The sequence below is a fragment of the Lissotriton vulgaris genome, chromosome 3_1, assembly GCF_964263255.1.
Source record: "Lissotriton vulgaris chromosome 3_1, aLisVul1.2, whole genome shotgun sequence".
Lineage (NCBI taxonomy): Eukaryota > Metazoa > Chordata > Amphibia > Caudata > Salamandridae > Lissotriton > Lissotriton vulgaris.
Genome location: NC_141689.1, coordinates 1,205,603,582 through 1,205,616,602, shown reverse-complemented (window position 1 = coordinate 1,205,616,602; position 13,021 = coordinate 1,205,603,582). Strand labels below are relative to the sequence as shown.

General features: G+C 40.6%; 1 protein-coding gene across 1 annotated transcript in view; it reads right to left on the bottom strand.

Annotated features, from left to right (window-relative positions):
- The window catches only part of LOC147727645 (N-acetylneuraminate-9-phosphate synthase-like), a 103,185-nt gene that overhangs the window by 56,051 nt on the left and 34,113 nt on the right, over nucleotides 1-13,021 (bottom strand). The window contains exons 3-4 of the mRNA XM_086961659.1: nucleotides 11,352-11,451; nucleotides 3,509-3,663 (exon numbers count right to left, since the gene is read on the bottom strand). Coding sequence (XP_086817785.1) covers nucleotides 3,509-3,663; nucleotides 11,352-11,451 — 255 coding nt within the window. The remainder of the gene's footprint in view (nucleotides 1-3,508; nucleotides 3,664-11,351; nucleotides 11,452-13,021) is intronic.

Below are 13,021 nucleotides of genomic sequence, written 5' to 3'. Positions count from 1 at the left end.
TTCTTTATCACATGCAGTGTATTAGTGACACTATGCAGCTTTAGTATTCAGCAGTGCCGAGGTGGGCTCCTGTTGGAATCAGGAGCTCACATTTCTACTCCTTATGTACCCCCATTGCATTTCAAAGATTAATTTATGTAAGTGCACATTGTTTCATTATGAATGCATATTGCATTTAGTATTCATAGGTTGTTAAATGTTTATTTCAGTACAATTTGAAAGCTCAGCATTTGAATACATATTTATAAAATTCGACCAGTCAAGAATGTTTCATATTGCTTAATGTTTGTTTCAGCAACCGTTTATGTAAATTCAAATAGTCAATTATATTTCTTAGAAAAAGAAGTATGTGAAGGTGCATGTGGAATATTATTTTTGATAACATTCAATAAGCACCTTGTTCTTTTCAAAACAGTTTGAAAACAATATATAAGTCAACTACTAACAAGTGTTAGAGATAGAGAGAGGGGGGGGGGATATTTACTCTTCCAAAGATCTGAGAACTGAGAAACTGGGTTCATGCAGACAGAATCAGCAAACACCTTTTTAAAGGCCACAAGGAGGCACCTCATGGCTGCCAGACAGGCCTTATTGGCTTGGTGGAACAATAGCTCTCATCATACTAAACCATATCTCCGTTATTGGATTAAGGTATGTGGGTGAAAGGTAAGGCCACCTAAGAAACTCCTGCAGGCTCTTTCTGGTGGTAAGAGCACTTAGGCATAGATGCATCAAGGTAAAATCCGCTTGTAAAGGGGCATATCTGCCCCTTTGCGACCGGTATTTTTGCATTTGGGATGCATCATCCCAAATGCAAAAATTGCAAATTAAGAAATCGCAAAATTGCGATTACTTGCATTCAAGGAATCTCAAATTGAGATTCCTTAATGCAATGCATTAAAATTTAAAAATAGCGATTTCGCTAATAGGGCTCGCAAATTACCATGAAGTTGAACTTCATGGTAATTGGCAAAAACTTTAAAAAATGCACTGAAGTGCATTTTTCAAATTTTCATGTTGCGCACACTCATGCCCAAAGGGCATGTGTGTGCGCAACATATGTGCACAGATCAATTTCAGGGGTGCAACAGGGTGTCCTTTGGAATCACATTCTCAATTTGCGATTCGCTAATTGCGATTCGCAAATTGAGAATGTCTTCCCATTCATTCCTATGGGCCTCTAGGCTCATAGGAATTAAGGGGGAGGTATTCCTTAATTGCGAGCCGCAATTTGCGAGTCGCAATTAAGGAATTTTAAGAAATCGCTATTTTTTTAGTGATTTTTTCATGCATTGCATTTTGCTATTCCTTAATAGCAAATCGTTTTTTTCGCTATTAAGGAATAGCAAAATGGGTTCTTGATGCATCTGGGGGTAAGTTGGGGGCAAGAATGGAGGGTTTGGAGAATAAATGCATGGAGGATTTACTGCTATTATGTAGCAGTTCTTTTCATGTTCTCTTTATTAGTTGTTGCCACCATTTTGTTTGTTTTCAAATTCACAACTATACACATAGTAATGCACTAGAATAATATGTTGATTTTTAATTAAAGTAATTCAAAATATTCTTAGTCTGTATTTTTGAGTGTGTCTATGGTGAAAGGCAGTTTAGACGCTGCTAACAACAAATACTCCTGTGGGCGTCAAAGAATGGATAGTTTCTCAGAACACGCCATCCTCATGTAATGCACAGGTAGTTCATGGGTTAGTCTAAAACAAGGTTCTCTTTCTCAAGTTGGTATGTTTAAAAAAAGTCTGCGCTGCCAGAGGGTGTATAGAGCCACAAGGCTTGGGCGATGTTCTGAATAAGATTCAGGAATCGCATTTCTCCTTAAAAAGAAAGTTGTGCGCGTGTATCTATTATTTCTTCAAACTAAGCACTAATCGCCAGTATACCACACTAGCTAGTAGGACAGATCCAGAAGTGGAAGCATTTCTGTGACTGCACATTGATAAAGTCCCAAAAGGACTTGTAGCTAGAAGGATATGTTCATTGAGATAGAACAGTTCTCTCAGAAATTATAACAATGCATTCTCTCTTGTTAAAGCATTGCCTTTTGCCTTGAAAACTTTCAATCTGCACTGTCTTTCTTCAATACTGTGCCCACATGAGGTGAGAACTGCCTCTGACTCCTTGCCAGCATTACTAATCCAGTCCTCACTATAACTCCAGTCTTCACAATAGTTAGACAAACACTGCCTCAATGTTTAATATGATACCGGGTTAGTGACTTAATCGACAGCATGGGTGACTTTGGGCGTTTCTACCTCATTAATTTTTAAGTACCGCTCTCTGCTTCGCAGTCTGGCTGTTTGAATTCATGCAGCATGCTAAACCAACTGCTGTTGGAATCTTCAAAAGTTCAAGGTTGTTAGTGAAGGGACTGCCCGAAGCCCTGCTTCTACCTGCTCTATATGTCTTGAGAGCCTTGGGAAGTGGTATTCTCTTCTCTAGATGCTGTTATGTAAAGTGTAGTAGTGCATGCATTGCTTTATTTGTTGCTTCTTTATATCCTTATTACAAGTGGTGCATTTAATTGTTATCAGTGTGGCAAATCCTGTTACTGCGCATATTGCAAATATGAGTATTGTGATATATATTGCCAGGTCTAACCTGTCAATATTTATTGTGGGAAAATTCCTGGTAATTATTGAAACATGTGGATTTTGGTGCAGTAAATATTTTACTACCCCGAAACTCATAATTAGGTAGTATTTATCGTACCTAAAAAGGTACACTAATAATTGGGCCACTTGCGATGAAAACCTTGCCAGGAACAGGAATGCATGGAGAATCCATTCTGTAGTAGGATGTGTATATTACTGAAATTCAGTAGCGGCTGCTACTGAACGGGCGGGGGTCGGGGGAAGTGGAGGAGGGAGGGAATTAGGAATACACTTTTTTAAAACACTTACCAGGATGCGGCCGGCTGCCGCCCCTCCTTCGTCCTCTTCCTGGCTTCTGTGGAAGCAGGAAGCACCCAGGCTCCCCTAAGCCAATCACAACGCTGCACTGCTGCGTTATGATTGGTCTGAGTGCCGTGGTTTGGCGCTTAGACAGGGAATGGGACCCTGGGTATGTTCTTCACCCAGGCTGTAATGCAGCTTCAGTGGAGAGCATACAAATTGCACATGACATTTTGGCCTCCCCGAGACGGGTGGCCAAAATGTCATGCACTCTAAGAAGTGTCTACCACTCCTTCCCCAGCCTCTAAACAGCCCAGCCGCGCCCCGACCCCAACTAACCAAACCAGTACTTTAAACAAAATTATAATAACGTTCAGTTATTATCATTTTATTTGTCCATTTTTAATTGCTCATTCAGTGAGCAGTGGGGCAACACTCCTCTGCCTTAGCGGAGGAACAGCCACTGTTGAAATGCTAGTCTCAGAACAACTGGCCATTTGTTTTTCAAGTACATGAAATACATTTTATAATAATGTTTCTTCATTAGCAAGACTTCTGCCAATATCTTTGTATCATAAAATATGCTGAACCATTTTACTGACCTTTATGACTCGGAGGTTGACATGCTCTGGGTCTAAGGGGTAAGAGCTTGTGCACTGGAGGATGCAGAAGTTCGGATTGATGGTTTTCACGATCTGATAAGTTCGACACATGGTGTCCAGAGACTGCATGCCACTGGAAATCACGAGTGGGCGCCCTGAAGGAAACAAAATTAGTTAGAATCATATTTTGTTTTAAAATTACAACTAGTCAATTCGAGCCAGTGCTATAAGTGGCAAGAGAATCGTGATTGGTCTCCATTGGATGTGTGACATCAGATCTAAGACCTCTTTATTAGAGACGTGGTGTAGGAAAATAAGCACGTGGACTAAGCAGTGGAGTGATTTGAGGACCGCCCATATGAGGATGTGACAGGCACATATATATTTGCACAGTAATAACGCGTTTTATTACCCACATCTGAGCCTCTAGATGTTTTATCCTGAGAAGCCTGCAAAGCTCTAGTGGGCGACCTTCATTTTCCCAGCAGAATTCCACATTAGGAATGTTAAACCAGTTTAGCTGAATGGTTATGTCAACTAGCCTAGTGTTCCAGCTAGTAATATAGCTAAGTGGGTTAAGACACCAACTAAAGCAATAGCTTCAAATAATAGTAAAATAGCTCAGGTATTAATGCATTTGCTGCAGTACCCTGTAGAAAGTAACTCAGGGGCATGTTATCAAGGGTGGCGATAGTGAATTATCGCCGCTTTAGCGGCCGTTTTCGGACGCTAAGCGGCGATAATTCTATCGCCCTATTAGCAAGCTGTCGCTAACAGCAGTTAGCGACAGCTTGTAGGCGATAGCGAGCGGTTTGTGGCCCGCTTTACATGTCAGCGATATTTATCGCTAATGACATGCAAAGTGGACGTTCCAACCTGTTAGTGACTGACAGCAGTCGCTACCATCGCTATCACCTATTACCAACACAGGCGTAGCGTTGGAAATATTCGTGATAGCACGAATATCTCCAAAAACTAACGCCTGCTCAGACGAGTTCTTAGCCATGTCATCCAATGGGAGGTGGATAACATGGCTAAGAGCATTTTGTCGCTGTATTCTCAGCGATATTCACACATTTTGCCGCTATCGCCGGAAAATTTATCGCTTTGGAGATAAACATTGCTAATAGCACGTTATCTCAGCGATAAATTCCGGCGATGCTCAGCGATAAAAAAATCGTCGCTTAGCCTATTTAGCGATAAATATTGCTACTTGTTGGTAATATGCCCCTCAGTGCGTTGCTTCAGAGATTCAGGTTTGACCTGTACGTTACTATGCTGCTATGAAGGTTACAATGGTGTATTAAGTATCTCATGCTAATAAGTGCGAAGAGACACTTTTCTGTCAGCAGTACATGCGTGGTCATTCTTAAAGAGTTATTCACCCAAGTATACAATTTGTCACATATATTGCGCTGATTATCAGCACTGATTCCTGCGCTGATTATCAGCAGAACACTAACACGTTGGTCTCAGGGGCGTAGCCTCTATTGGTGCAGCAGGTGCAGTCTCAGCAAGGCCCAGATGCATGAGGACACACTGAACCAAGATTATTGCTGTATTTTATAATTTAAACAGCACCCAGGGGGTCATTTCCTTCTTTACACAAGGCCCCATGACACACTGTCCAAACTACTGATTGCGCCACCAAACGTATGTTCTGGGTGATACAAAAGATGTCAGTGAAGAACTATCCACCTCCCTCTGCAGTACACTAGTCAAACACTCTGCAGCCATGTCAAGGCACTTTCCTACCCAAATATAGGGCCTCATTTATGATGTTTTGATGTTTTATCTATGTGATACGGCACATGCAGGTCCTTTTTCCCCGCGCCGGTGCACTATGGGCTGCAGTGTGCCAACACAGGCACCCTTGCACCATGGTGCAAGGGTGCCTGCATTTCGGGGCTGATTGATTTTCTGCTGGAAGGGACACCTTCCTGCACAAAATCAGTCAATTCTGGCAATTTACTTTTTCTATGTGCGCTGCAGAATGCAGCAAACATAGAAAAAGGAAAGCACGAGGAGAAATGTAAACATTTCTCCTCATTGTGCCTCCCTAACTCCACCCTTGAGGTGGCGTTTGGTTCTGATACATTCCCACGTTTATGATTTCTTGTAAATCTAGGACTCCGTCATGTTCCGTGGCTCACCAAGGACCCACACACCGCCAAAACCAACCTCCACGAGGGAATGAAGGCCGTTGCCGACGGATGAGGAGCAGCCGTCTGAAGCTGAACTCGGGCAAGACGGAGGTCCTCATCCTCGGACCCACCCGCTCAGCCTGGGATGACTCCTTGTGGCTGACCACACTGGGAACAGCACCGACACCCACCGACCATGCACGCAACCTAGGATTCATCCTCAACTCCTCCCTCTCCATGTCTAAGCAGGTCAACGCTGTCTCCTCCTCCTGCTACAATAACCTCTGCATGCTCCACAGGATCTACAAGTGGATCCCTACCGAAACAAGAAGAACAGTGACACAGGCCCTCGTCAGCAGCAGACTGGACTACGGCAACGCACTCTACGCAGGAATCCCAGCCAAACACCTACGACGACTACAACACATCCAAAATGCCTCGGCCCGACTGATCGTCAACGTCCCACGCCGCAGCCACATCACCCCCCATCTGAGAGACCTACACTGGCTCCCCGTCGACAAGAGTATCACCTTCAAGCTCCTCACCCATGCACACAAAGCACTCCATAACGCCGGACCAGCCTACCTGAACAGCAGACTCCGCTTCTACACCCCAACCCGCCAGCCTCGCCCTCGCCGCTGTCCCCCGCATCCAACGAACGACCTCCGATGGCAGATCCTTCTCCTACCTCGCCGCCAAGACCTGGAACACCCTCCCTACCCACCTACGGCAGACCCAAGACCTACTCGCCTTCAGAAGACTCCTCAAGACCTGGCTCTGCAAGCAGTAGCGGCACCCCCCCTCCGCTCTGCACCTTGAGACATTCACGGGTAAGTAGCGCACTTTACAAGTACTCTGATTGATTGATTGACTGTTGCATAGGAACACCCACAGCAACATCCATGGAAGGCCCCTTTCATCCAGTTTTCTGCATGAAAGGGGCATACATTTCTAAGGCCATGAATGCCACATAGTTTCTTGGCCATATATATATGCCATGGCACATTGAGCCACTGGAACATCAAAAAAGTGACGCCCCAGTGGTGCAAAAGTGCCCGTAGGGCCTCATAAAGGAGGCCCATAAAACCTAGGAAGAATGTTAAGCGAATGTCAGCAGGTGAGCCAATCCTGACGGAGCCCTTGTGGTCTCCTTTCTCTCCCAAATTATGGTAAATATCTATATCTTCACGCCCCAGCTCCTCCCTTTGTTATTATTTACTTATTTTGCTAAGATTTTGTGCAGAAATGGAGGGCCCATCCTGGATCATTTTTAAGACATACTTATTTTTGCTGTTCGTCCCGAACACTGGCAACAGTCTCGGACTGTGCAGGTAAGAGTGAAGGGGCGGTGGTCCAGGTGGGGGGGGATTGCAATGGACGATGATGTGGGAAAATGAATTATTTATTTACTTTTCCCTCCTCATTGTTCGTCAAAATCCCCCCCCCCCACCCACCAGGCCCTGCCACTCTTATCTGCACCGGGCTGCGGCTGACTGACAGGACTCTGACCACTTAAAGCCCTGATTTGAGCACCATGTCATTATAAAGTAGTGGCTTTAGGGTGGGGAACTATCTACAGAGATTTTGGGAACTCAACATTGTCAAAGGTTCCAAAACTAGTACATGAGTCTCAGCTTGTCTACCTTTTCTCTCGCTGTATACTACACTTTTCTACCAGCATAAGTATAATCTGCATCTATACAAAGTTCATTAGTCACAAATAACTGACTCCGAATCTGGCATGTAAGGGGGAAATTAACTTTCTGGTCATGGAAGTAACACCTAAATGTGCAAAAACGTTTGTGAATTGGGCCCATCAGGATAAGGCAGCTCCACATTTTAAGAGGAGAACTCAGACTTCTATTGATTGATAGTGAAATACAAGTCAGCAATACAAGCTCCAAGGTTCTAATACTTAAATCAGTTTATACAGGTTGTATCCAGTGCACCTGTAATATAAATAACACTAGAAAAATAAATTACGTGATTATTCATTTGTAAGGGAACACTGTGAATACATAGACAGTGAGTCTAAACCCTCTGCCCAAAGTCTCATCATCTGACACAAAGTCAGAAAACTCAAACTCATGCAGGCAGTGAGCTTTTTCATTTTTTGGATAAGCTTTTAAAAGTAAATAATATTCATCTCCACGATTAGATGTACATATTAAATGTATTATAGCTTTTACACTCATCCTAACCTTTGACTTAATTAAGGTGTTTTATAGGGACATATGATTCAGTGTTTCAAAAGCAAATTTAGCTAATGAATGGGTCTTCCATATCAAGTTCATTCCCAATGATGAGGCGACAGGCAGCAGGTACAAATTGCTTAAGAGATGTTCTTGTATGTAAGTAGGACGTTCAAGGAAAATGCATTCTACAGTCCACAACCCTCCTTAACTGGCAGAGTATTTTAAATTTCTCAGCCAGATATGAGGGTGTAGATATGTGTAGGCCTTTGTGTGAGATGGTGGCCAACTTAATTTATGTTCCTGCTTCAGTGGGAAGCCTTTGTAGTGTTATAGAGCAAAAGTGATATCTTCACATGGCTTGCATCCAAAAACAAAGCTACAACACTGAGCACAGCTCTAAGAGAGATTAGATGGCAAGCCAGTGTGAAGATAATTCCTGTAATCCTGTATCAAAAAAGTGTATGATCAAAGGTCTTTAGTTAGTAATAAGTATTAATGGCCCTATCACAAATGTGTGCTTGCAGGTTAAGTTTGTTTTTAGGAGGAAACCCCAAGGATTTGCAGTGCCCACAATATCCGGTTTAACAATCCAGGAGAATAAGGAATCAATCCATGACTGAACTGGCATACTGGAGTTTCATGGGCAGAAATAATAGAAGCTCTGTGCCTGATTCACAAAGGTAAACTTACACTTTCATGTAAGTTTACAATTGTAGGCTATTCACAAAGGGATTTACGAGTAGTATTTTTATGAGTGCAGAGTCTCAGTGCATAAAAAGATATATCTTTTTATGTGTGGAGAGTCAGCACTCGCAGAAATACTATTCATCAATCCCTTTGTGAATATCATAAAATAGTAAACTTACACAAAGGTGTAAGTTTACCGTTGTGAATCAGGTACTCTCTTTTTGAGGGGTTGAGTTTCAAGTGATGGTTAGACGTACACCTTTAGAAATTCTTCAGGGCGTTGGAGAGCACTGAAATGTTACTTAGAGAGAAAATATTAAGATACACCTAATGGCACTGGCATATTAATGATTATGTAACCCAGAATCTTTAACAATATACCTGAGTCATTGTATATAAAGGCTAAAATGTGTGTGTGATTAAATGGATGCTTTAGGAGCCCCTCTATGGAGACTGACAACGTTAGCTACAAAGTTATCTATTCAGGTGGACAAATAGAAGGTGTAACAGTTTAACACTGCACCTTCAATACCCATTTGTTCTTTCAGTATGTTAATCAGAGAGATATGATAGATCGTCTTGAAGATAGTTGATAGGTCAAGAGCCACAAGCAGATATGAGTTTCATGAGTCAAGGATGCAGAGTGCATTGTAACTACTTGTCTTGTAGAAGAACTTTCTCCAAGCTGCAGCACTGTTTGAACCCAGTTGCAGTATGCCTAGGAGATTTTAGACTGAATATGATAGAATAGTTGGGGAAGTTCAACTTTCTATCACTTGCATGAGGAAAGGTAGTCTTGAAATAGGATGGAGATTGTTAGGGTCACTAACAGCCACCGAGGGTTACTTCAAAAGGAATAAAACCTATCTAATTTTCAGACCGTCAGGATACACACCTTGAATGTTTGATTAATTTGCCCCAGTTGGCCAGTAGAGTATAATGTAATGGGCCATTATCTTAAAAATGTCTCCAGATACCATGTAAATAAAATGTGACGGCTTTACTTTGGCTATAATTTCAAGTAACTCATACCCTAGATTTCATGTGACCATGTCATTTGAGGTTTAAGGTCCCACTTGCAATTGATCATAAGTCAGAGGTTGGAGGAAGTGAGAGTTCAATAGACTTTAACTTCTCAGTAAGGACCTTCACAAAATCTGTACATTTGCATTGTCATATGTTGACTGTACCAGCAGTTGCCAGGCTCTTGTGGGATTTAACTACTTTAAAAAGGTGTTTTGAGTAGTACTTCGCAGTATCTCTTAGTGATTTGATGTGTGGAGACCCCAATGTGTAAATGTGTTTCTTTATAACTTCGTCTGCTAGCCCAAAGTTGAGCTAGACTAAGGAAGGAGGTCAAATTGCCTCCATATATTTGTAAATGTTCTCGTAAATTTCCGGTCCTTGTTTTAATCTTTCAAAGATCATGGTGAAGAGATTTTCAATCTTTTCTTCCAATTTACTTTACTTTACTCAAGATGGTCCTAGATGCAGTCATTGTAATTAAATATGGAAACATTGATAGCTTGATTAGTTCCAATTGATTCCAATTATTCAACTGAGCCTTACTGCCGAATGCAATATTATCAATATTCTTGGTATCCGTAAACAACACAGTCTCCTTTTTTTTGTTGACCTGACAGAGGGTACAGAAAAATATGAAAGGAATATAGAGATGATGAAACTAATCAAATAGGGTAGGATCATCAAGAAGAAATAATTTGCATCAATCAGGTCAAGTATGGATCCCATAACCTCCTACATTTTTAGAATTTTCTTAGAGGAACACAGAGAATAAATTAACATCTTTATCATTAGTATCACTCCAATGCAGATTCAATTTTGGACTAAGAGATTATCAGCTAGTTCGCATTGTACTCCAAACATTCTTCAAATAATGTGTTATTACTACCTGTAGGGTGAAAGTTAATATGTAGTTTATCTGTTGAGAAATTAAGAGTAAAAAGTTCTATGAAACAGCCATTGAAAGAAGTGGGATCAATGAGTGGGAACTATTCTACTATGGTCAATTTCTTATGAATAACTGCTACTCATCTTCCCTTTCTGCATTCTCTGTCACATGGCAAATCGAATTATATGGGAGAGAAATGTTCAGTACTTTATAAGAAGGGTCTTTAAGTCAGGTTTTTGTAAGTACTTGCTCATCATATCCAAGTCGAGGTTTACGAGATCTTTTGCAAAGGTAGAAGTATCCGAAAGACCTATGTCTTGTGCCTCGATATGGTCCCAGAACATGCTGAGGATTTGCAATGTTCTTGTTATGTAATGAAATATCCAACAGATATTGCTTTAAACATAAAACTTTTTAGTTAAGTTACTCATTCTTGGCAATAGAGACATCCAAATGTGTGAATCATCTATTCTCAAAATCTATAATCACCGCAGAAATCAATGATTTATTGACTCTTCCGGATACTGTCCCGATATTCATTGTGACTCAGCGCATGTTTTACAGAAGGGCAGCAGTTAAAAATACTTTAATTTGTTAAGGAAATGCTAAATCTGAAGAGGGCCTACCAAAATAAGTTTCTCCCCAGATTCAGCTTTTTCTCCAAAAATCGGAAGATTTTCCATAACCACAACTGCAATCAGGCCATAATACTTTGCAATGATAAATGTTGTGTACCTGACAGTGTAAGCATTATTGTGTATAATAAGCGTTATTTAACTCAAGCAGATGTAACACATTTTTTTCTATTAGGTATATAAGATACAATTACATATTCAAATCTTAGTAGGTCAGCGAGTATTTCGAATTTGTATTTCGTACATTGTACTGTAATTAAAGATACTTGCCTTTCTTTGCAACTCTTTCCAAATATGGGAAATTGTTTGCATCTGCTGATGCTACTTTGAAAAAGGGAACATTCAACTCATGAAGGAACTCAACTGCCATCTGTAATAGAAATCAAGAAATTAGCCCTGTTTTAAAAGCATTTGTGCCGAATCGGAAAACTTTATGCTGGCGGCTACAGTCATATACAAAAAAAGGTAAATGTACACATTCAGAAATTACATATGATTCATAAAAGCAAACTATGTGTGCCATGTACCTAGACAAGTTCATGATTGGTTCATGCATGTAGTGTGTGCAATGTGGGGGTATGTATATTGCTCAGGTAAATTTTGGCTGTCATTGGAAAAGTAGCATCCCATGGAGAGTGTCACAGGAATGTGTTAGGACAAGTTATCTATTCTAACACTTAAACAGTTGTAACCTGTTTGTTGAAAAACTTTTATGAATTGGGTTAAGCCATATTTTTGCACTTATTTTTACAATAATGGACCATGTGTGTGCGTTTTGTTTAGAAAGTGAGGGGAAGCATACCAGCAGTATAGTTTATTTTAAAGAAGGATGTAAAGGGGGTGGCTAGGTATCCCCAAAAAATAGCACAGAGCACAAATGTTCATTATCTCACATCTGCTCTGTCATATTAACATTTTTGTGTATACCACACAAATATGTGGCATGAAAAATCATACCTATCCATTTTTTGACAAATCAAATTACACCCGAGTCTCATGGCAATGTATGCTAGTAAAAATAAATACATTAGAAAATTGCCTAAGAGTAAGCTATGATTGTATTCTTCATTTGTTCATTTTTCTAGCTTTATGAATCAGTTCTATTGTTAATATTTGAAGATAAGGTTGCCAATTCCGGCTAATTATAAATCCTACATGACATAACACAAGGCATTTTATTTGTGTTACCCTTTGTGAAAAAGCAGTGGCGAAACGACACAGACTAAGATATAACACATATTAAGACGCAGATTTTAGCATTTCCTTATGTCTTTCAAATTTCAGATAATTTTGACTATGAAATGCTTTGTAGGTTCATTTTCTTACTCTCACCTACGAGTACAGTTTTGCAGTTAATATAATGTTTGACTTCAAAAATGTTGTGCCACTTAAATCATGAAAATGTGTGTTCTGTTTCTTCTTTTCCCATTTGGGTTAAATTGACAGTGACAATGATTCCAGTAGTTTGTTCTACTGAAGGTCTGCAATTACACCTGGTTTTCATAATAACCTCAAAATATGTAAATCATTTCAATTTAGATCAACCGCAAGCAAATTTATCTTAATCGCATCGCTGCGGTGGCTTTTCCCGCTGTGCGCGGCGGTTTTGTAAATACCGCGTTACATGACGAGCTCAGCTTGTCATGAGCGCACGGCAGGTAAGCGGCATGACGAGCTGAGCTCGTCATCAGCGCGGAAGGGGTTAAACAAGCTGGAAATGTGCAAAGTACAGCCTCCTAGTAGCGAAGGCAGACTTCACATAGAGGTAATGTGTACAGTATTTAAGCAGTACTTTAAAATTATTAAAGTCATAACAAAACACAAGAAAAATCCCAAATCAATTTAATAAAATAGAGTAAATATTAGTAAATACCCAGACACAAACGTTATGGAAATCCAATAAGGAAAACTAGAGTTATGAATTTTTTAAGTTTAAGGTT